Here is a 24,046-nt window from a genome sequence, read left to right as displayed (position 1 = left end):
GACAGCCAGCCACAGCAGGGCTTGCAACTGGCTGGGCTTTGAGGCCCCTTCCAACCCAGTCATTCTGTTTCTATAATCATTCTCTACTGTCCAGTGTTTTTAGCTTCAGCAAAATCCCAGTGCTCACTTTGAAGGTACCCTAGGGAACACATTCTGTGTTTTGTAGGTGCTGCTAAAACTGTTCAGCTACTGCGTGAAGGTGAAAATAAATCGTCAGCAGTTGGTCAAGCCAGAGATGAACACTTTGAATGTCATGCTGGGAACTCTCAACTTGGTAAGGACATCCTGGACTTCCATGAGATGCTTTCAATGGACTCCAGTGAATTTACACTGCCTCTTGACTGTCATGCTTATTTTTGACAACTGCAAGAGATCTTAAGTGCCGCTGGACTGCTGTTTCAATCACTGCTGTTGTCTTCCCCAGGCTTTGGTGGCTGAGCAAGAAAGTAAGGACAGCGGAGGTGCAGCTGTGGCAGAGCAAGTGCTCAGTATAATGGAGATAATACTGGATGAATCCAATGCAGAACCTCTAAGTGAGGACAAGGTGAGTACCTGGGGCTTACTGCACAAATGAAAATGTTGACTGGGATTCAAGGATCTTATTACAGGGATGCTGAGCTTCAGGAGCTGTAGAGGTGTGCTAAACAGGAGCCTAACCCTTGTTATGCTTGCTGGCATGTCTTAGCAGGCCTCAAAGGTAGGGCAGGAGGAACCAAAAGCACTGCAGAGTTATTTGGGATGATTCTTACATGGTCCAGGTGCAGGTTAGTAAGCACTGCTTGGATCCCTTCCCTGGTGCTTTGGGCCACAGAGCAATGAGAGGCAAGAAAAGACGCGACTCTGCCTTGTTTTGTCAAGTGTTTTTGTACCTACTGAAAACATGCTTGGTTTTACAGCTAATTGAGGATAAGAGCTGTATCTCAAGTACACTGAGAGTGAGAAGTGTTTCTTGCTCATCGTTTGAAGCTATTGTTTTATAGGAATCTGCCTTCCTTTGGGCTGGGATTCTTAGACTAGAAAACAGTGATAGGTAGAAAAAGTTAGGTGTCAGCTAGGAGAGTTTTGCAACCATTCCATAAACTGTTCAGAAACTAGGATGGAATTTTTCCTTCATCGGGGTCTAGAACTCTAATCCTTCAAGAAGGGGTTTCCTTGAAGGCTGTGGATTTATTCCTGAACGTAAATCATGCTTTTTTTTTTTTCATTTGCAGGGTAACCTCCTTCTAACTGGTGACAAAGATCAGCTGGTGATGTTGCTCGACCAGATTAACAGCACCTTTGTCCGTTCCAACCTCAGTGTCCTGCAGGGCCTGTTACGTATCATCCCTTACCTGTCCTTTGGGGAAATGGAGAAAATGCAGATCCTGGTGGATCGGTTTAAGCCCTACTGTAACTTTGATAAGTATGTTGTCATATTTCAACTAAAAACATGTGAAATCAGAGGTACTGGTAGATCTATACCTTACTGATGCTTACTTCGGTGTAATACAAAGCCTCAGAGATTCCTGGTACATAGGCTTGATTTCCTATTTCATTTCTTAGCCATTTAAACAACTATGTGAGCATGTAGCTTGGATAACGGTGCTTTAAAGTATATTCTGAGATGACAGGGGTCTGAATTGGTTTTCTGAGTCTTTGAGCTGGGGTATGTACATGCCTTCAACGATAATGTAATGAGAATTACAGGCAGAGATTCTTGGAGAAGCTCCAAGTCACCCTTTGTTCTCCTCTTTCAGGTATGATGAGGAGCATAGTGGAGATGATAAAGTTTTCCTAGATTGCTTCTGTAAAATAGCAGCAGGAATAAAGAACAACAGCAACGGCCATCAGCTGAAAGACCTCATCCTCCAGAAGGGGATTACACAGAACGCCCTTGACTACATGAAAAAACACATTCCCAGTGCAAAGAAGTAAGAGTCACTACTTAATCTGATAATATGAGACAGCCTTGTCTCATTTCTGCATTGCCAAATGCAGAGATCTTCCAGGACAGCTATTAACAAGTCCACCTTCTGAAGCATTTAGACTTGGTACAGCTGAAAAGCAGAGGATCCAGTGAGAAAATGTTACTGTAGAGAGAGGCTAAAAAGCCTGCAGTCATCCCATTTGCTACCCATCACAGCTGAGTATCGTGCCAGTTTTTTTCTGCCTGTTCCATACCTATGACACTGGAACAGAGGTTTTGCTGTTGCTGCGCAGCTCACAAACATAAATCCCAAGGCTAAGAGTTGACAGTCTGGCTATTAGCGTGCACAACATGGAAGTGAGAGTGTGAATGTCAGTTCATTAATTAATGGAGAAGGGACAGAGGGGGAGGGGTGCTTGTGCCTGTGCTCTGCAAGCTGTGCAGCTGGCTGACTGCCAGCGGCCTTTTTGGAATGGGTGACTGCCCTTCAGCTGCTGCCTTTTTCTTTTCTGTGCAGTTTGGATGCAGACATATGGAAGAAATTCTTATCTCGACCTGCACTTCCTTTTATCCTGCGCCTGCTCCGAGGACTTGCCACGCAGCACCCTGCTACACAGGTGAGGAGACCACATTCAAAGCTGAGCGTGACAGGCTCGGTATGCTGCATTTTGTGGTCATAGCTGAGCAGGTTTTTCTATAATATTTGACTCTACGCTTTTTGTTGAGCTTGGAGAGGGACAGTATCACAGTAATGGCCAGTGTAGAGGCAGCTTGTTCATGGCTTTAAGGCCTAGGGTCCGTAATGTAGGAATAAATTAAGTCACTGCCATTGGCCAAAGATTTCTTTTAGGTCAGTGCTTCTGCCTGGCTGTGATGGGTGGATCAGAAAGAGGAATCACCATCGTGTGCACCCTTTTTCTGAAGAAGGTGCTGTGTTTCAATCTCTGCTAGGTGCTGATAGGCACAGACTCCATTACCAACCTGCACAAGCTCGAGCAGGTGTCGAGTGATGAAGGGATTGGGACATTAGCAGAGAATCTTCTGGAGGCACTGAGGGAACATCCGGAGGTAAATAAGAAGATCGACGCTGCCCGGAAGGAGACACGGGCAGAGAAGAAGCGTATGGCCATGGCAATGAGACAGAAGGCCCTGGGCACGCTGGGGATGACGGTAATGTCTGTTTGCACTGATGACAACTGGTGATCTAATGGTCTTTGGTTTTTGTCCTGTTAAAACTGTCACATGAGGAATTGTGTAAAATGATTTATTGACAAATATTGCAGAGCTGGAGCCCACGGTTTGCTTGGAGAGTAAATATGGTTGCTAATAGCAGGCTGGGAAAAGGGTTGGGCATTCCTGTCACAGTGGTGGAGACGGTGCTGCTGGTTTTCTTTTCCAGACAAATGAGAAGGGTCAGGTGGTGACCAAGACTGCACTGCTTAAGCAGATGGAGGAGCTCATAGAAGAGCCAGGCCTGACTTGCTGCATCTGCCGGGAAGGATACAAGTTTCAGGTAAAGTGCAACACGTTTGCAAAGCACTCTCACCACCTGAGGGGACTCAGCATCCAGCTTCACAGGGCTGGGTGCATTTTGGCTGTGGGAGGTCAGGAAGCGCCAGGTTTGGTTCTTGGGGTTCAAAGGCGGTTGGGATGTGGAAGCATGTTTCCAGTGAAAGCTGGAAAAAAATGTACTCAGTGTGTCTAGGATAGGTGAAACTTGGTGTCAAAACGACACAAAGAGTGAACTGTTCCAAACGTGGATGATCTCTAACATGACTGTTGTCCTTGCAGCCTACAAAGGTCCTAGGTATCTATACTTTCACCAAGCGTGTTGCACTAGAGGAGTTTGAGAACAAGCCCCGAAAGCAGCAGGGGTACAGCACAGTCTCTCATTTCAACATTGTCCATTACGACTGTCACCTTGCAGCTGTACGGTACGTTCTGATGATGAGCAGAATCGTGGTGCTCACGTGCATGGCCTTATAATGGGTTTGCTTAGGAATTTGTCCCTTTGCAGCCTGCAGATAGCCACGCTCTTCTCTTTTGCAGTCTGCTTTAATGTGCTGAATGCACATCAGGCTTGAAGTTTGCATTTTAAACTGTGGAATTGCCAAGTTGTTCATAGTTCCTTTGAAAAAATCTTGCATGCTTCTAACTTGCCTGGGTGTGTGGCTTTCCCTCTCAATACAGACTTGCTCGTGGCCGTGAAGAGTGGGAGAGTGCAGCCCTACAAAATGCCAACACCAAGTGTAATGGGCTCCTGCCAGTCTGGGGACCTCATGTGCCAGAGTCTGCTTTTGCTACTTGCTTAGCACGGTGAGTAGTTTGACTTCTCATGGTGTTTTGCACTTGAGTTAGGTGAGACCAGCAGAATCCTTTTGTAGATTTGAATGAGTTGCAGTGTCCTGACCACTTATCTAGAATGCTTGTAGATTGATCATCCCATAGTCCATATTCTGGTTCACTTTGTTGAGGGGCTTTTATACAGTCATGTTAGAAGTTAGGAGTTGTAACATCTCTAATGCTTTTCAGCCAAGGAGCTGTATCTCAAGCCCTGGACATAGGAAAATAGCATTGATAGGAAATTGTGTGTGTATGCACGTGGAGTTGGGTTGGCTTGAGTAAACTCAGAGCCTCTCTTTGGGGAGATTAATCAAATGCATCTTCGTATTCCGTGTGTTCTATGGAGCTTTGCTATGACATAATTGCTAAGATTCCGAGTTCTAACTTCTTCACAGTGTGGAAGAAGAAACTTTATTAAAAAGCCTTCACAGACTTTTCATGAAAATGCCACTTGACTGCTGTTTTTCAGACACAACACATACCTCCAAGAATGCACGGGGCAGCGGGAGCCCACCTACCAGCTCAATGTCCATGACATTAAACTGCTGTTCCTGCGTTTTGCTATGGAGCAATCATTCAGCGTGGATACTGGAGGAGGAGGAAGGGAGAGCAACATACACCTCATTCCCTACATCATCCACACGGTGCTCTACGTCCTCAACACGTCAGTATCTTCCTCTTAGTAGCAGGGAACTGCATGAGGAAGGGCAACTGGGAATTAGGTTCCAATAATTACACCCCCATTCTAGGTGTAATTATTACCTCTGGGGTGAGCAAAAGGGTTATTAGATTAAAGAAACGCTGCCAGCTTCATTTTCTGGAGCAAACAGTGGGGAGACCCCGTGAGGAGGTAATTGTTGTCAGCTGAAAGCAACCTAGGTGTCATTTTTGTCTGATGCGTCTTGTTGGTTTTGGTTCTGCTTTTACCAGGTTTGTCAAAACGTCAAGACAGTCTGAAGATCAAATTTCTTGTTAGCAATAGACAGCAATGTATGAACACTTCTGTTGAAGTGTTTCAGCAATATCTTCTTTATACAAAGCAAAGGTGTGAGACTTTGGCTTGACACTGTGTCTAAGCCTCCGAATGATTAGATACCAAAGTACTTTTGATTACATGAGCTGGTTCTGATAATACAGCAAAAAGTGATAATACAGTGCCAAAAGGTAATGCCTTTTATTTCTGCAGTTAGATATTGAAAGGTAATACTAATGATAAGAGGCTGTAAATGTTAAAACAAATGCCTCTTCAACCGAGGTCGTTCCAAATGGAGTGCAGTGAAATCTCTGCCGCCTGGAACTAATCAGCATTTTGGCTCTAATGCAATTTGCCTCTTGTTTTTAATATCTATCTCCAGATCCTTGTCCTATTGTTGTTCTCAGTCTCTCGAGAGACAAATAAATGAAACTATTCTTTTCATCTTGTAAGTCTTCTTAGTGGCACCAGCGAGCCCAGCACCCGCTGTGTGGCTGTTGCATAAAAATGCATTATGTCCTTTCCAGACACAATTTTTTTTCCCCTAAAGATGTGTTTGGTACTAAATGTAGAAAATAGAGCTACTTGTTGGCTACCAGCTGCATAATGTAGCAAATGTGGCTTACGCAGAACACCCAGACGTAGCTTTATCTGCTAGGGATACTGCTTGGTACCTCCTGATGGGGAGGACACAGCTAAATTTAAGAGACTTCATGCAGCAGAGCAATGGGCTGTGATAAAGGGCTGCACATCTTCATAGGTGTTTACACAGCTCTTCTGAGGAGATCGAAGCAGGGAAAGGAGACAAATATACATCCATGAGTATAAATATGGAAGCTTACAGTAAGCACACCATCTTTTTGGTTTCGAATTGGCCCGTGTCTCCTCCTTGATTGCTTTTGCAGCAGATGAATTGCACAGATCGATCCTGAGGTCTGGCTTAGGAGCAGCAGGAGCAGTTGTGCTTAGTGTCAGTTGGGCAGAGGTTCAACCCAACACATGGGATGCCTGGCCTGACTTTTTCCCCTAACAAAAGGAAAAATAGCTTTACAGTATTACTGTCCTCCTGGAGCACTGCCAGCTGCCTTGCAGACCTCTCATACTTATGCTGCTCCAGGGAAATGAGTTTGCTGGGCTTGCATGCTTCACTATGAGCAAATACAGACTCAAGCACTGGATGAATTTGAGAAGCAGCAAACAGCATGCAAGAGCCAGAACAATTGCTAAAGCTTTTTCTTGTGTTTCAGAACTCGAGCAACGTCGAGAGAGGAGAAGAACCTCCAGAGCTTCATGGAGCACCCCAGAGAGAAGTGGCTGGAGAGTGCCTACGAGGTGGATGGGCCCCATTACTACACCGTGCTGGCACTGCACATCTCACCCCCTGAGAAATGGAAAGCCATGAGAGTGGAGATCCTCAAGAGGCTCCTGGTGACCTCCCACGCCAGGGTGGTGTCACCAGGGGGAGCCAGCAGGTCAGCCACCAGCAGCTCTTCCTTCCTGTCACTGCCATGGCAGTCAGAGCCGCACGGGGCAGCTTGTGGGGGACTGAGGAAATGCACACGAGTATTTTAGAATAGCAGTTGTCAACCTTTTCTGTGTAGCTCTGTGTTCAGCGTTGCAGAGGTGTGAGCAGGAGTGCTGAGTTTGGGTGATTTGGGGAGTGGATCCGTCAGATGATGGTAGAGTTGTTAAGGTTGGAAAAGCCCCCCAGATTCTCATCCATCACTACTGTGATGCATTCATAGATGAACTCATAGAACTACAGCAGCAGAGTCATTAAGATTGGAGGGAACTGGGCTTGTTTAGCTTGGAGAAGAGAAGGCTCCAGGGTGACCTCATTGTGGCCTTCCAGTATTTGAAGAGAGCGTATAAACAGGGGGGGGAATGATTGTTTACAAGGGTGGATAGTGATGGGACAAGGGGGAATGGTTTTACACTGAGACAGAGGAGGTTTAGGTTGGATATGAGGAGGAAGTTTTTCACTCAGAAGGTGGTGAGGCACTGGAACAGGCTGCCCAAGGAGGCTGTGGATGCCCCATCCCTGCAGGCATTCAAGGCCAGGCTGGATGTGGCTCTAGGCAGCCTGGGCTGCTGGTTGGTGACCTGCACACAGCAGGGGGTTGGAACTGGATGAGCACTGTGCTCCTTTTCAACCCAGGCCATGCTATGATTCTATGAAAAGACCACTAAGATTGCCCAGTCCAACCCCAGCCCGCCCCCACCATGCCCAGTAAGCTGTGTTCCCCAGTGCCACATCTCTGTGTTCCTTGAGCACCTCCAGGGACAGTGACTGCACCACCTCCCTGGGCAGCCTGCACCAATGCATCACTGCTCTTTTAGAGAAGAAATTTTTCCTAGTAAAACTTTCTGTGCTTCCCTTTGTGAGAAGGCTCCTTCTGTTCTCTGTGATCAGTGCAACAGCTTCCTTAAATAGAAAAATAGAAATAGAAATCAAATGCCATTGCTTTCAAAAAAGAAAAGAATCAATAGCAGCTGTCAGGCACTTGAGAAGTACGAGAATAAGTGGCTCTGCTGCCTGACAAAAGGAAATATTTCCAGAGCAGGAAGGGGAATTCCAGTTTCTGAAAAGATGATTTTAAATAGCTGTCATAATTAGGAATGCACTCATTATTATTCTAAGTCGTCTTACAGGGCATTCTTGCTCTGATGACATTAATTACGTGTTTGATAAAGTCATTACATTGTAGTTACATACAACACAGCGTGCATCAATGCTATTAGAGGCATCAAAAGAGCTTCCTTGCCATTAAAGGGGCTATTGTATTGATTGCTGTGTTACTTTCTGCCATTCCAGCTCAGCCTGCTCTGTGCTTGGCTCCCATTCCTCTGCCTGAGTGCTGGGAAGGGGGTGCAGCAGTTACAGGAGATGCTATCTTAGAGGGTTGCTTGCTCATGCTTTCATGTGGTCTGCAGAAGAGAAGGGTGAAGCAGAACCCCTGTGTGGGTTTGCTGGTGTTCTTGAAAGCCCTGTGCGTGGTGTTGTTTCTTTCCAAACGTATCTGCAGGCACGTAGGCAATAAAAGCAGATTGAAGTGCGAGGATCCTCCACCAGCCCCACAGTCTCTGGGTTTGCAGGGGAGAACGCTCAGAAATGGCTCTTGGGAATTATGTCAAGGTTTATTCAAGGGCTTTCTTTAATCCCTGCGGACTAAGAGAGCACAAAGCCTTCCTCTGATAACACCAGCTCTGATTTCCAAGGTCTCAGCTTATTTATTCTTGTGGGAAATCAGGAGGAGGGTGATGGACAGTGAAACTCTGCACAGATAAGTGCCAGTACCTCGGCAGTGAGGTGGAGAGGAAGCTTGTGTCTGTAATAACAGGGTGATATGTCTGTATGCAAGAGATTAAAATTAGCATTCCCTGTTAGAAGCAGTGCAGAGTGTTAGTGGAAATGCTGCTGTTCACAGCACTTTGGAATGCTGAATAGAAACAAGGACCCACTTCCACTCTTGCTGGTAGAGATGCAGGAGAGTTGCTATAGCAACTATCAGTGCATCTGAAAGCAGCTGAGCATCACCTCCAGCTCCCAAAAAGGACCTGGAAATCTCATTATTGAGGATGCAGAAACACTGTGCTAAGTGAAGGTGGTAAATGGTGCCCATGTCCAGGTGTTGTAACCTCAGCACCCTTTCTGTGCTGAGACAGTGTGAGACAGATTTGGGGAGAGCCTAGCCAAAAATGTGGGGCTCATGAATTCTGACAGACTGTACCCCATCTTCTCCTCCCCACATGAGGATGTTTGATGGGCACGGTGGTGATGGGCTGATGGTTGAAGATCTTAGTGGCCTTTCCCAACCTTCATGGTTCTATGGCTCATGTGAGTGACCAGGTAGCAGTATTACATGGAGCAGCTGCTCCAGAAGGAACCTACCCAGACTGACCCCACAAGGGCCTTTTAGTTTTCAATTAAAGGAGCAGACAGCAGTTAGATCAAAACCAGGCACATAAAAAGAAGCTCTGGCTTGCAGTATTTGGGAGCCTAGAATTAGCCTCGCTTTACATTGCTCTTCTTCCCATGTAAACTTAGTCACCTTTACTAATTGGTTTGCCTTTAAATAATTAAGCCTAGCTGTCACCCAGCAGCATGTTGCAGCTGATGGTCAGATGATCGAGCTGTCCCTATTCATTGCAGGGGAGTTGAATTAGATGACCTTTAAGGGTCCCTTCCAACTCAAAGCATTCTGTCATACTCTCTGTCCTGCTCCCTGCTGTCAGTGGCAGCTGGGCTGTTTCTGGATACCCAAAAAAGGCCATTTTCAAAGCTTTTGAGTGGTGATTGGAAGTGGCTGGTGACGGAGGCAGCTGTACCTGAGGAAAGCGTGCAAGAGAATTCCAAAGGCATGAGAGCTGCTGGCAGGAGGCTCTGCCGTGCCACAACCTGTTGGTGATTCATCCCACAAGCTTTGGGAGTTGGTGCCACCACGGCAGCTCTGCTGCTTTTGTAGCATTTCTGTAGCAGGCTGGTGGACGTCCCAAGGCACAAACCTTCCCACGGCCATACAGGAATCAAGAAGCGTTAAGCAGAAGTTGTTCCATTGCACCAAGGCTCCTTTTTGGGGCTGGGATCAGATTCTGCTGTTGCCCGTGACCCATGTTTCATTATTTCTTTGGGAATCCACTAAACTGCAGCTAGTGGACACACATGTGAGAGCTGTGCATTATTTTCCCAGCTTTGCTGTTGACTTCCTACTCAACCTTAGCAGTCCACTTCCCTCTCTGCTTGATTTCTCCCCATGAAACACGTTTTTTATTGGTTCACCTGCTTTGGTAACAGCAGCTACAACTCATAAAGCAATTTCCCAGCCACAGGAACGAGTGCAGGATGCCCAAGGTTTGTTTTGTGTCCAAGAGCACATAGCAGAGCTCCCCAAGAGCCGTTTCCCACACATTATTGACAGCTTTGGGGCCGTTTCAGCTTTCACACTATTCATCACATGGGTTACCAAAGCATAATAAAGTGATTAACTCCGAGATGGATTTCATTATCTCCCTAGATTGGCAGATAAGGCGGTGAAGGAATACGCAACGTACCGCTCCGGCCTTCTCTTCTGGGCCCTCGTAGATCTCATTTACAACATGTTCAAGGTAAGAGAATCATGAAGGTTCTGCTCGTGCATTTGCTGATTTTTCAACCAAGGGTGTTGAGAGGGTAAGGAGCGAGGTGGGGGCATCACCAAGTAGCTTAAAGCTTCCAGGGAGGGTTAAATAGTTAGAGCAAGAAGATGCCTCATTGCATCCTGTACAGAGACACTGGGAAGCCATCAGTGGGGTGACTTGGGACAAATCCAGTGACAGCAGGGCATGGTGTCAGAGTCCTGAAGGTGTTCTGTGGACCGATGGGCACTGAGCTGTCCTGCTTTCTCCTCTTGCAGAAGGTGCCTACCAGTAACACAGAGGGAGGCTGGTCCTACTCTCTTGCTGAGTTCATCCGACACAACGACATGCCAATACACGAAGCTGCAGACAAGGCCCTGAAAACCTTCCAGGAGGAGTTCATGCCAGTCGAAACATTTTCCGAGTTTTTGGATGTGGCTGGTAAGCATGCACTTTGCTTTCCCTTTTATAGGCTGCCTTATGCAACTCATGACTCCAGACAGCAGCATTCCCGACACAGCAACGGCTTGTTTGCAGGGAGGGAGGAGACCTTGGCACCCAGCTATGGCCTCAGCTATTTCCCAAACACGCTTGAGCATCCCCAGACAGGAAAATTTCTCTCACCTGATCCTGCTCGTCCTCCCCCTGCTCTGTACAATAACTGACATCACAGCACAAGGATGTTTGGGGGTATATGAATCATAGAACCATAGAATGGTTGGAGTTGGGAAGGATGCTTAAATGCCATCTGGTCCAACTTCCCTGCAGTGACCAGGGACACCCACAACTTCATCGGTGCTCAGAGCCCCTCCAGCCTGACCTTGGGTGTCTGCACCACTTCTCTGGGCAGCCTGTGCAGTGCCTCACTGCCCTCACTGCAAAAAACTTCTTCCTTCTATGCAATTTAAATCTCCCCTCTTTTAGTCTGACACTGTTTCCCCAACAGACGGCGAAGCAGTGCTTCAGTGCAATGGGAGTCCTGGTGGGTTTTTGTTATCTCCAGCCTCTGAAAATTCACCTGCAGAGGAGCTGCTCTTCAGCTAAGAGTTCCCAGTGCCCTTCAGTCTCTCATTCTCATACATTTTCATGTATGGAGCTAGCTGGGTCTCTGCAGCAGCTCTGTTCCCCAAAAGCTCTGTTCCCTGCTTGGTTTTAACACGCACACCTCAGCCCCATGCATACACAAGGGTTTATCTTTTTGAGCCCATACTTAAAATAACATCGCAGCTGTCATTATTAACTTAGTATACACATGCCCTAGCACCAATCTGTAGTGCTGGCTGGAGAAAACACTTCTTGGAGCTAATTACTGTCATGTCTTCTTCTGTTTAAAGGTCTCCTATCAGAAATCAATGACCCCGACAGCTTCCTCAGAGATCTTTTGAATTCCATCCCCTGAGCCACCAGCGATGGGCAGAGACCACACTGCTTGCCTTCCATCCCCGTGTTCCTCCTCGTGCAGTCTATCCCTTTCCTGAGGAGTGCTGCAGTTTATTGGGGTTTTGGTTTGGTTTTGGTTGTTGTTGTTGTTGTTGTTGTTGTTTTTTCTGTTGTTTATTTTTCTTTTGTTTTTATTTTCTACAGGTTTTTCTTCCTGGAGTGATGTGGAATTTAGATTTGTTTTATCTTTTATTTCAGTGCTTCTGTCTGTAAAGCCTTGTGTATTCAGCTGGTTGAAAGAACTTGTACAGAGAGGAATCCATACTAGTAAACCTTAATGCTTTAGTGTGCACCTCTTTGAAGTTAAATAAATCAAACAAATAAGTAAGATGGGTTTGACGAGTAATTTTAACCTAAATGCCAAGTTCTTTCCCATCTTTTTTTCTTTCAGAGCTCTTTATTTTAGGGCTTGCTGCTCTTACTGGAAACATAGGAAGCAAAAGCCTTGTAGGAAGCAGGCTGGCAGTGGTCACTGATGCACACACAGAGCAGGTTTCCCTTGTGAGATGTGAGCCTTAGGAACACGTGTGTTGCACACACACCCCTTCCTCACAGCTGGCCAAGGGGAGCTGTGTAGCATGGGCTCTGTCCTCACTTTGCTCTCACCAAGGCTGTACTCAAAACAGGTGTTCATATGGATGGCAGCACTGCCTCTCTTTTACCTGGTACAATTTTCAGCTATGGAAAATGCACGGAGAACAAACGCCACGTGCTTCTAGAGCTGGGTGCTTGCTCTCTGCTGGTAAATCCTGCACTTTGCTCTGCCCTGCCCCAGCACTAAGTGCCTGCTTTGGACACAGCCCTGCCTTTCTCACCAAGCTGTGCACGACGGTAAGCTGCCTCTGCCTCTGCTGTCCTGTTGCCCACCTGCCACTTGGCTGAGCTGGAACCCAATAAAGCTTTCCCTGTCATCTTCATCTCTGTTTGAACTTGAATTTCTGCAATCCTAACGCAGTCCTGTCACCATAACTAATAATTATTTCAGAGGATGAATAACTTGCCGGCCCGTTTGATGCCTTTTAGTGCTGAGCATGTGCTGTGCTTTGGCAGTGAGCAGATGGGTGAGTGCTGTGTTTTCCTTCTCACCTCTGCTGGTTCTTATTTCGTTCCTCTGCCTTGGTCCCTGTGTTCTCAACCAGGGCTTGAGCCTCTGCTTTGTGTCTCACTGTTGTTGCCTTGATATGTTTTCATTACAGCCAAACACAAACACACCCCAGTGTCTCTGGGCATCACGGAGGATTCCCTGCAGTTTTTCCAGTGTAGAAGTCATTTATGTCCCTGTGTGGCCTCCCAACTGCTGCTTTCTGAGCACAGTGTTTGAGTCCCACCTTTTTGAACATCAGGGTAGGAAAACCCCTGGGTGCTATTAAGGGAATCCTTGCATAACTGCTTCCAGCAGGGCCAGGTCTGCAACAAGGACCGCACAGGAGAGGCTTCAGTTGTGCTTCAGCCAAAGGGATGCTCAGATCTGGGGAAAGGTTTGCCTCTCCCTGGAAGGGGATTGAAAGTCAAATCACCTCGATGAAATGCCAAAGTGATGAGTGTGCCCTGAAGCACACCTGTGTGGCTTATCGGGGTGGTTGCTGCTCGGTGCTGATGCAAATATTTGGTTACTGGGGAAGCAGGCAACACTTGCCACCATCACCAGGGACGTGTCCCAGCGATGCTCTGCCTGCAATGCTGTCACCTGCACCTCCCATCGCTCCCTTTGTGTCTCCTGTGGGTTTGTTTCCAAAGTGTTTCTGTTATCTCCACGCAGAAGGGGATGTTGGTGGCACTGAGATGGCATTGTCCCGTTGTTTGTGCCTCAATCTGCAGAGATAATGGTAGGAAATCCCAGGGTGCAGAAACTGGGAGAAATATGTGGAGGTGGGAATGCCTCTGCCATGAAAAGCCCGAATTATTGGGAAGCTTGGGGTGCAGCAGCCCCGTGGGGGGAGTTGGTGCCCATCCATTCTCCCTCCAAATAGCATCACAGTTAAGCAGTGGCTTTGATTTGCGGGTGGCTCAGAGCTCCAGGAGCTGCTTATTAAGTAACTTTAATTATTGTATCATCAGAGTAGCGTTAGTTAGCACTTAAGCAATTCTCTGTCTTCAGATAACCGCTAACAAAATTCATCTTTTATTGTTCAGTCTTAACAACTAAGCAATTCCCCTGAATTCCAGAGCATCTTGCAAGGCATGTGAGGGAGCGTGGCTCACAGGGCACAGTCACAGTTTGTCTCTTATTTGATGCCAAGTGATTCACCTGGGATTTGTGCTGACACCATGCACGGCCCTATATGGCCCCCAGCACCTCCTTATGGCTTCCAGCACTTAGCAATGGTTCTACATAGGGCCGCTGATGGGAGTTGGGAGCTATATGGTGCCCACCAACGGCCCTACATAGCCCTGAATACCCACCACTGGCACTATATGGTGCCCAGCAATGGCCCTATATAGGCCCCAGAACCCACCAATGGCCCTTTATAGCCCCCAAAACCCACCAATGGCCCTATATGGTGCCCACCACTGGCCCTGTATAGCACCCAGTACCCACTACATAGCCCTGTATAGCCCCCAGTGACACTATATAGGCCTCAAAACCCACCACTGGCCCTATATGGTGCCTCACAATGGCCCTATATAACCTCCAATACCCACCAATGGCACTATACAGCTCCAAAAACCCACCTATGACACTATATAGGCCCCAGAACCCACCAATGGTCCTATATGGTGCCCAGCACTGGCCCTGTATAGCCCCCAGCACCCACCAATGGCCCTATGTGGTGCCCCCAATGGCTTTCTATAGCCCCCAATACCCAACAATGGCCCTATATGGTGCTCAGCAATGGCCCTGTATAGCCTCCAATACCCACCAATGGTCCTATATGATGCCCACCAACGGCACTGTACAGACCCCCAAAACCCACCAATGGCACTATATAGGCCCCAAAATCCACCAATGGCCCCATGTAGCCCCCAGCACCCACCAATGGCCTTACATAGTGCCCAGCACTGGCACTGTATGGTGCCCACTTATGGTCCTATTTGATTCCCCAGCACCCACACAGCCCTCAGCACCCCGCAGATCCTCTCCAGGTCTCTTCCCTCCCTACAATCTTCCACTCCCCCAAATGAGCCCCACTCCCCTCCAACTCCCGGCAACGAACACGTGGAGCACAGGCGGCGGGGAGGGGGGCGCGGCCTCGTCGTGTGGGGGGCGTGGCTTTAGGAGAACGACGGGGGCGTGGCCTGTGCGCCAGCGGCGTTGCGGCGAGGGGGCGTGGCTACGGAGGAGAAAGGGGCGTGGCCTTGCGCGGTGGGCGGGGCTTGGTGCCGGTGCGGCGGTTGCGGCAGCCGCAGGAACGCGCGGCGGCGGCGGCGGCGCTTCCTTCCCCCCCCCCCCCCCGCTCCGTTCATAACGGCCGTTCGCCTCCCCGCCGCTCCCTTCCGCCATGAACTCGCTGCTGTTCGGCGAAATGGCCCGCGCCTTCTCTCCCGGCGTTGCGGCGGCTGGAAGCGGTACACCGGGAACGGCGGGCGGAGCGGCGGGTGGGCCACCGGTAACGGCGGCACTGCGGAACGATCTGGGTTCCAACATCCATCTGCTGAAAGGTCTCAACGTGCGTTTTCGCTGCTTCTTGGCTAAAGTGCACGAGTTGGAGCGGAGGAACCGGCTGCTGGAGAAGCAGCTGGCGGCCCAGCAGTGCGAACGAGACCGCCGCCTTCGTTATAAGACCTTCAGCCGGGATCAGGCCGTGCAAACCGACGGCGGTCTCCCGTTAACCGGAGCTGCTCTGTCTACGAGCCCGGCGCCCGGCCTGGTTCCGTCACATTACAGCCGTTTACCCGGTACTATTTGGAGCTACACTCAAGTGAGACGTACCGGTGGCGGTGGATTGGAAACGGTTCAAGGGCCGGGAGTGTCTTGGATTCATCCGGATGGTGTCGGGGTGCAGATCGATACCATCACACCCGAAATCCGGGCGCTTTACAACGTGTTGGCCAAAGTCAAGAGGGAGAGAGACGAGTACAAGAGAAAGTGAGTGGGGTGTCGGGGTATCGGGGGGCTTCATTTGGCTGGTGGGGACCCCCTCCTCCTCCTCCTTTCCTTTCCCCCCCCCCCTTCCCTTCAAAGGGGTTTTGGACCCCCAGTTGGGGATGGGTGCTCCTTGATGCTCCAGAGAAGGGATTTGGGCTCCTCCATTTGGGGATGCCCCTCCCCCAGCATCACAACAGAAAGGATCCCCAGCCAGGGATGGGGTTCTCAGCACAACGATCCCTCTGGAGGATGGATTTGGGCCCCCTTCCCCCCAGATGTGTGGCATGCACTGGGGTCACAGGGATAGACCCTCCTGTTACACCTCCATCCTATGGAGAAGGGATTTGGAGCCCCCAGTTGGAGGTGGGACCCCAGCACTGTGACCCGTAGGAGAAGGGATGTGTGGGACCCCAAAAGGGGATGCCCTCTTCCCCCCACCCTCCCACCCACCCTATCATCCTCTGGAGAAGGGATATGGGGACTCCAATGGGGAGTGGGCCCCTTCCCCAACACTGTGATCCTTTAGAAAAGGGACCTGGGGATTCCAGTAAGGGTTGGGCTTCCCCCAGCACTTCAATCCTTTGGAGAAGGGGTTTCCTTCCCTCCCCAGCAGGATGGCACAGCCCTGAGGGCAGAGGGATATGGGGGACCCCATTTAGGTTTAGGCCTCCACTGCACCGTGATCCTTTGAGATGAGATTTGGGCTCCCCTCCTGTTGGAGATGAGTCCCCTTCATACTGTGATCCTCTGGAGGAGGAATCTGGGGACCCCCGGTTGGGATTAGGTCCATATTTTGCCATGATCCTTTGGAGAAATGGTTTGAGCAGCCCAGCTGAAGTTAGACCCCCATTGCACCACAGTTCCCTGGAGAAGGAATTGGGATCCCCCAGTTGTGTGGCAGAGCCCTGGGGTTGTCGGGATGGGCTCCCCTTGAAGCCTTTGGAGAAGGGATCCTGAACCCTCAGTTGGAGATGAGCCTCCCAGCACCACAACCTTCTGGAGGAGAGATTTTGGCCCCCTCAGTCCTAGGGGGCACCTAGGGATAGGATTCCCTAGCACCACAGTCCTCTGGAGACAGGATCTGGGGACCCCAGCTGGGGATGGGATCCACTTTGCAGCCTCTGGAAAAGGGATTTGCAGATGCTCCCCCCCTCCCCACATCATGATCTCTAAAGAAGGGATTTGGCACCCTCCCCTCCCCCCAAGTTGGGTGGCACAACCCTGGAGGCATAAGGATGCCCCCCCCCAGCACCACAATCCTCAGGAAGGATGCTGGCAGCCCAAGCTCCCCTCCTTGGGAAGGATGCTCATGGGTTTGATGGGGAGGGGGGGGAACCCTTCCTGAGGAGGATTTTCTCCTCCGCCAGCATCCACTGCAGCACAAGGAGGCTGGGTGTTCCAAGCAGCGTTGCCAGGCTGTTGAAACCCCTCCAAAACCCCCTTTTTGGAGATGGGGAGTTATCTGTTGTTAATATTGCATCGTGTCGTTCTTCCTAAATTTAGCTCGTTCTTCATTTTCTGGCTTAATCAGTCGTCTGTTTCGTCCGCCGCTTCTCTTAAATTAGCTCAGTGCTGCAATATTTGGGTTGCAAATACTGCAGGGGAAGGTTTGCTTGCAAAGGAGCTTCTTTGAATTGGTCAAAACAAAACAAAAGCCATCCGGCAGCCTTTGTGAGCCCTGGGAATCTTGAGGCTTCCTTCAGCCTATTGGGGTTTGAAATGGTGTTCTTTACCCGGTGATGGATAGCATTCCCTTTGCAGTGCTGTGTTTGCTGCTCAACGCATCTGTGGTGGAGATGGAGGCCAAGGGAGGAAAAAAAAAGAGAGAGAGAGAGAGAGAGAAAGGGTAGTTGGGATTCTGCAGGGAAATTCCTGCATTGCCTGAGAGCTGCTGGGCAGTGGGATTGGTGTGAGTGCTCCCATCTGGGGGGTTTTTTAGGCTTAAAATGTGTTTTTCGGCTTGTGTTTTTTGCTGAAGAGCAAATGTAATCCTTTATTTGTTTGTGTTTCTTTTGGAAGCGGTCGGGGTTTCTGGTGGAGCTGCCTGAATGTCTTCTGCCTGTTTGACAGAGCTGCAGCGTGTGGCTTTTTGCATCCTTTCATAACAGAACTGGTGAATTGGTTCAGAACAAGCAGGAATATATAAGCAGGAATATTCTGCTCGAGTAATGATTTCTGCCCTCTGTGTTTATTACTCGTCTCAGTGCATCTCCTGCAAGCTGCCGTGCCTTCATTGCCAAGCACTGGAGCACCCACTGCATCCAATGGGGATAGAAGCCTCCCTCTTTGTTCAGCTGTGTTTGTTTGGTTGGTACCAGGGAGATGGGAGGAAGCTGCAATGTGATGGGGTTGGGTGTTGTGTCACTGTGCTCCATGCACACCCTTGTGCTCCTTTGCTCACCCTTGAGCACCCTCCTGCCTGCTCATCTGTGGTGCTGGTGATGCCTTTCTAAGATTCCCTCAGTTTGGTTTCATTATCCTGAGCTCACGTGGTGCTGTGTTTGTCAGCAGCCCTGGAAAGGTGGGTGTGAGTGTGTTTGTGTCTGTTTGTTTGCAGGGCAAGGGTTCTTTGTTGTGGCACATGTGGACATAATGTAAACTCAGAGCGTGTATTTTATCTTGCAGGAATATATTCAAGTTATTTAGGGAAACAATCTGGCAGTGGAAAATGAGCCTCGTGCTGTTAGGGCCTGCTGAAAGCTAAGTGCACACATGAGTTTCTGACACAGATCCACAAAGCCATGCAAGTGCTTAAGAACCAATAGGTGCAGCTGAAGGCAGGCAGCCCTCTGCAACAGCCCTGCTCCATTTATTGCAGGGACATTCGTGCTGGGAAGACTTGAGTTTGCTGGGCCTGCTGTTATGGTTTGAGCTGTGCTGGAGTGCAATTCAGGATCATAGGATGGCTGAGGTTGCAGGGGACCTTAAAGATCATCTATTTCCAACCCCTGCCATGGGGGTTTCTGCCAGTACTGATGGCTTCTTGCAGGAGAAGGCACCCATCTCCTTGGTTCTGCCCACCAACATCACTTTTCTGGGATACCCCAACGCAATGCACTTTGGATGAAGCCAATACTGGGGTGTGCAGTCAGCAGAGCACCAGGGCTGTGTTATACCCCTGTTTTTATAGAGTCACAGAACAGCTTGGGTTGGAAGCGACCACAAACAGGCAGCCCAAGCAGCACACCACAATTGCTTTCTTTCTACAGGCTTTGGGTTATGGCTTTGTCTGCTGCCCAGCAAGAGGCAACCCTTTGCATTCAGCCACCTTTGGAATCACAGAATGGTTTAGGTTGGAAGGGGCCTTTAAGATCTCCTTTAGGACTTCAGTGCTCTGCCAGCAGAACGCTGCTGCGTGTGGCCACAGCTCTGCTGACGAGGTGAAACCCTGCTGCAGTCCTGCCCTGCTCCCCCTTCTGTTCCTCTCCCCCCCTTCAACTGCTGTGGCAAGCTTTGCTCTGAACACTTGAATAGATTTGTCTATTATGGTTTCAAAATTGTTCTTAATTGGAGCAGATATTGAGCTGGCCAGATGTTGGTTGTCTTTTCCAGCTCAGATTTAACTCTTAGTAAGGGTTGGACTGGAAATAATTGTTTTACCCCGGGATGGTATTTCGTTGGGAAGATTAATCAAGTCCACTTGAAGAAGAGATTATCTTAAATTTGCTGCAGCTGGAAAGGACAAAGATTATCATTGTGAAAGGCACTGAGCGTCAAAACTCACTGGGTCTCATTTTTTAAAGGAGGGAACTTAATAAAAATGTGCTTAAGAGAAGCCCTGGAGGAATGTCTGAGAACTTTTAAAGCTAAAATAGCAGTGGTAACAAGATGCAAATGTTGTGCATAGAGCCAATCAAAAACAAATAATTTTTTTATCCCTCCAGAAGAATGCAGTCATGGTGCAGGACTTGTGTCCACGTTTCAATTGGTGACAGAGCTGGCAATAATGCAAAAGCCACGCATATACGTGTGGGCATACATTTAATTCTGGTGCATAGGTGTATTTTGGTAGGTGTAGGAATGCATTTAAGTCTGGGATGTGTGCTTTTCTATTTCCTATTGCAGTTGTGCTGCAATGAGGTTGGTTGTGTTCCGCACCACTTCCCATGGGGATGCAGCCCAAGATTTGAGGCACCCCTCATAGATGTGAATCACAGAATCAATAAGGCTGGAGAAGACCTCTGCTCCAGCTGCCCAGCCGATGTGAGGTTTGATGCTAAGCGCTCACCCTTGGGAAACTGGATATTCAGTCTTAAAAAGAGAAATTTGCTCGCCCTGAAAGGGTAAAAGACTGGGATTTCTGGGTTGTAGTAATGCAGGAAAAGTTTGGGAGAAGAGCACAGGGCTCCCTTTGATCCTTCTATCCACAGAACCAAGGGATTGAGGCTCTATTTGCTGAATACTTACCCAGATGAACACTGTGCTTTATTAAACTGGCTCGGGATGGGAACCACCAGGGTAGGGTTGAGATGCAAGGACTGATTTCAAATAGCACGTTAGCTGTTCGTTCTGTGCTTTATCTTTGCCCAGCTATTAGCTCAGAACCCCAATTAAAATAATGAATTTGCAGATGGACAGGATTGGAGAGGGAGGAATCGCCGCGTCGTGCCGTGAGTTTCAGAGAAACTTGGGCTGTGCTCTTCAAAGAGTGGCTTCCCCTGTTGAAAGAGAACCACAACGCTTTCTGCGTGTGTTGAATTCACCTTTTGTTCCTCAGTGACTCACGGGTGGGAAAGGTGGATTTGGTGAAGGGGAAAAACCAGGCGGAGAGCATGGCTGTGGGGCTGCAAATCCCCCAGGTGCCTCTGATCTCCAACCTATCAACGCCCCGAGACCCTTCCGATGTGGGGCTGAGGCGAAAACGAGCTTCAACCCAAGTTATTTCTGGCTCTTCATCATGGGTAATCACAGCCTTTCTGCAGCGAGTGCTGGGACGGAGCTGAAGGAAGCGCCGAGCCCAAGGACAGCTCAACAGCTGCTTTTTTGTGGTTGGGTATTTGTGGTGAAGCTCAGTCTGGTCTTAAGTTAGCTTCCTGCGTTTCCTTCTCTGTGACTAACTGACTATTCTCAGTTTGCTGGAAGTGTTCACAGGACGTTGCTCTTTTTGGCTCAAGTCTCTGTTTTAAATGTACAGCCCAGCTGTTTTCATGGAATCATTAGGGTTGGGAAAGAGGTCTGTGGTCACCAAGTCCAGTCGTCAACACATCATCACCATTGACTGTGTCCCTAAATAGAATCATTACGGTTGGAGAAGACCTCCAAGATCACCAAATCCAACCATCAACCCATCACCACCGTGTCCCTAAATAGAATCACTACAGTTGGAGAAGTCTTCTTCAAGATCACCAAGTCCAACCATCAACCCGTGACTGCCGTGCCCACTGGCAGTCCTTAAACAGGCCCACTGGTCCTTAAATAGAATCATTCAGGTTGGAGAAGACCTCCAAAGTCACCACATCCAACCATCAGCCCGTCTGATGCCCGCTAACCATATCCCTAAATTGAATCATTAAGGTTGGAGAAGGCCTTCAAGATCAAGTCCAGCCATCAGCAGATCCCTACCGTGCCCACTGATTGTGTCCCCAAATTGAATGGAAGAATAATTAAGGTTGGAGAAGATCTCTAAGACCATCAAGTCCAACCATCAGCACATCTCCACCTTGCCCACTGATCACATCTCTAGATAAAATCATGAAAGGTGAAGAAGGCTTCCAAGATCATCGAGTCCAACCATCAACCCAACCCCAAATAGAATGATAGAATAATTAAGGTTGGAGAAGACCCCCAAAGTCATGAAGTCCAACAATAAATCTATCCCCACCATGCCCACTGATCGTGATCCTGAGTAGCATCATTCAGGTTGGAGAAGACCTCCAAAGTCACCAATCCAGCCACCAGCCCATCGCTACCGTGCCTGCTAACCAGATCCCTGAATTGAATCATTAAGGTTGGAAAAGACCACTAAAATCTTCTAGGCCAACCTCAGCCCCACCATTCCCACTGAGCCACGTCGTGTTTTGTTTGGGTTTGTGCAAGAAAGGAGATTTTGTAGTTTGGTCTAATGTAACACGGCGTAGTATTTTAACTGAATTTAGTTCAAGTGAAGCTCTTCTGCAGCCTTGTGACCAGTTCATAGTGAAAGATTATCTTGTTCCCAGAACCCTGAGCTGATTTGTGTTGAGAAACAGAATGAGGCACTTCATAAACGTACAGCAGGAAAGCTGTATGGCTTCTCCAGGGTATTATTTTCTACATTTTGCTCTCTCGTGGTGTGTTTTGTATGGGTGTCCTTGGGCTGCTGTCACGTGCCAATGATAGCAGCAAGTGAAATGATTGAATGCATCTCCATTTTATGTTCAGAATAGGAGAGAAGTGAATTTGCTGCAGTGTGATGTGAGCTTGGATGCACTGATAGATCATAACGTTTCAGATATATTGCTGGAAAGCCTTGGTTTGAGGTTGGAGATGCCCACGCTTGCTGGTTAATGACTCACGTTGGAGGGTGGCATTTGGTTTTGGTGTGAAAGAAAGAAGTCATTTTGTAATCCCTGGCTGTCTCTGGGTCTCTCTGCTTCAAAGCAGGCATGAAAAATCCCAGTGGTTTACCAGTGCCTGCTGGTGAGTTCAGTAACTTAGAAACGGAATTATGAGTGCCATCCCTACAACATAAGGGAATCCCTCTCCTGCTTTCTGTGCTGGTCAGTGTGCAAAAACAGCATTGGCTCACACTCAGGGCTCACTAATAAGCCCACTGCTGCTGTCAGGGCTGGTTCTCAGGGTGCAAAATAGAATTCCCTCTTGCAGGCATAAGGCAGTGTGACATATCCACCCCATGGCTCTTCCTGTAAAGCATTGGCCGCGTGATGAAGCACTGGGCAGTCTGGATTCTGTCCTTACTCTTCCCCCAAATACCTCCCCAATTACTCTACCAGCACCCCTGACCTTTGGTTGTTTCTCTGTTCCACACTGCTTTGAAACCCCCGCTCTCAAAAAGAAAGGGAAGAAAAAGGAGTGCAGAGCACTTAGGAGCTCCTCATTCACAGGGCAATGTTCTTCCACTAATCTGTATTCTTACCCAGCACGTGGAGCTGCTGGCTGCCAGCAGGGACAAAACGACCCTGGGAACGAAGCCCCTCCTGCAGCGATGCCATACAGGATTTCAGCCCTTCCAGAACAGCTCTGGGACTTCAGTAAGCTCATTTGGGGACAGCTGTCCCTTGGGTTAGCTGGGCTTGGGGCTGTGACTCAGCCTGGAGCTGCAGGCAGTGAGCTCACTGCCCGCCACGCTGCTCCTCCGACAGCCCTGCTGCCTTCAAACCAAGTTTGTCCTGCAGCTCCTCAGCCCTCCATCATCTCTTCCCTTCCCTAAATAGCACAAGCATTCCACTGCCAGAGCTTTGCATCCCACTAATAACCACGTTGCTCATTTAGCTCTCAGGTAATGTCAGCGTTTGCTCTGCAGAGCAGATCTCCAACGCCAGCCCCTGTTCATCCCATTTTCCTCATTGTTCATCTGTGCATTAATTACTGAGCAGTTATGTCACTGGGAATTGATGCAACAACAAAAACAGCCATTGTGTCGGTGTGAATTTAGGGCTGATCTGGCTTTTTCCAAGTACTGAAAAACGCCTGAGCTTGAATGCTATATCCTCCTTGGTGTCATCTTTATTAATTTGCTCCCATTTAAATGGCAGGGTACTGCTGTTTAATGGTACTGCTGTAAAGACCAGTCACTGTAATTAGCCAGGAATACTAAACTATATTAATCTACCCATTGTACCAAAGTGATTAAAGCAGCTTAAACACAGTAAGCACCCTCACAGTTCTTGGAGGGCTGTGTCAGGAGTGCTGTGTGTTTCCTCAAGTGTCGCAGCAGGCTTCCAAGAGCTGTTTACTTCCTACCTTTTGCTATCACTTGCTGTCTCAGAACCCTGATGTTGCATGCAAATGTTGGTGGTGGGTGAACTGTTGGTCTGGATGATCTCAGGGGTCTTTTCCAGCCTTATAGGTTCTGTGAATTCACCTTTGCAAAGATAATCCAGCTCGTAAAATAGAGGTAAGACATAGCTGGGTGCACAGGAACACAGTGTGGAGACTTTGTTCTCTATCTCAGCCGTGACTTTGATTTCCTGAAAGCTGATAAGAATTATCTCACTCAATAAAACAGCTTTATTGAGTTCAATCAAGCCTTCAGTGTTGGGGCAGAGATTAAGACAACTTCTGGCTCTTGGTTTTGAGGCTG

The 24,046-nt window shown here is 48.6% G+C and overlaps 2 protein-coding genes across 6 annotated transcripts in view; both read left to right on the top strand.

Annotated features, from left to right (window-relative positions):
• UBR4 (ubiquitin protein ligase E3 component n-recognin 4) overlaps positions 1-12,105 on the top strand; it is a 68,302-nt gene extending 56,197 nt beyond the window's left edge. For all 4 annotated transcript variants that reach the window (XM_052691787.1, XM_052691786.1, XM_052691784.1 and 1 more), the window contains 14 exons: positions 167-274; positions 425-544; positions 1,212-1,402; positions 1,737-1,910; positions 2,424-2,523; positions 2,858-3,076; positions 3,306-3,419; positions 3,698-3,840; positions 4,097-4,222; positions 4,719-4,913; positions 6,470-6,694; positions 10,238-10,328; positions 10,616-10,778; positions 11,672-12,105. In XM_052691787.1, the coding sequence (XP_052547747.1) occupies positions 167-274; positions 425-544; positions 1,212-1,402; positions 1,737-1,910; positions 2,424-2,523; positions 2,858-3,076; positions 3,306-3,419; positions 3,698-3,840; positions 4,097-4,222; positions 4,719-4,913; positions 6,470-6,694; positions 10,238-10,328; positions 10,616-10,778; positions 11,672-11,736 (2,034 nt within the window). In that variant the 3' untranslated portion in view covers positions 11,737-12,105. The remainder of the gene's footprint in view (positions 1-166; positions 275-424; positions 545-1,211; positions 1,403-1,736; positions 1,911-2,423; positions 2,524-2,857; positions 3,077-3,305; positions 3,420-3,697; positions 3,841-4,096; positions 4,223-4,718; positions 4,914-6,469; positions 6,695-10,237; positions 10,329-10,615; positions 10,779-11,671) is intronic.
• Positions 12,106-15,127: 3,022 nt separating this feature from the next.
• Positions 15,128-24,046, top strand: part of IFFO2 (intermediate filament family orphan 2) — a 28,831-nt gene continuing 19,912 nt past the window's right edge. Inside the window, exon 1 of one of the 2 annotated variants that reach the window (XM_052691802.1) lies at positions 15,128-15,804. In XM_052691802.1, coding sequence (XP_052547762.1) covers positions 15,218-15,804 — 587 coding nt within the window. In that variant the 5' untranslated portion in view covers positions 15,128-15,217. The remainder of the gene's footprint in view (positions 15,805-24,046) is intronic. The other variant, XM_052691801.1, reaches the window with a different exon arrangement.

The sequence above is a fragment of the Tympanuchus pallidicinctus genome, unplaced genomic scaffold (genome assembly GCF_026119805.1).
Source record: "Tympanuchus pallidicinctus isolate F22 unplaced genomic scaffold, pur_lepc_1.0 scaffold29, whole genome shotgun sequence".
Classification (NCBI taxonomy): Eukaryota; Metazoa; Chordata; class Aves; order Galliformes; family Phasianidae; genus Tympanuchus; species Tympanuchus pallidicinctus.
This window is presented reverse-complemented; position numbering and strand designations above follow the sequence as displayed.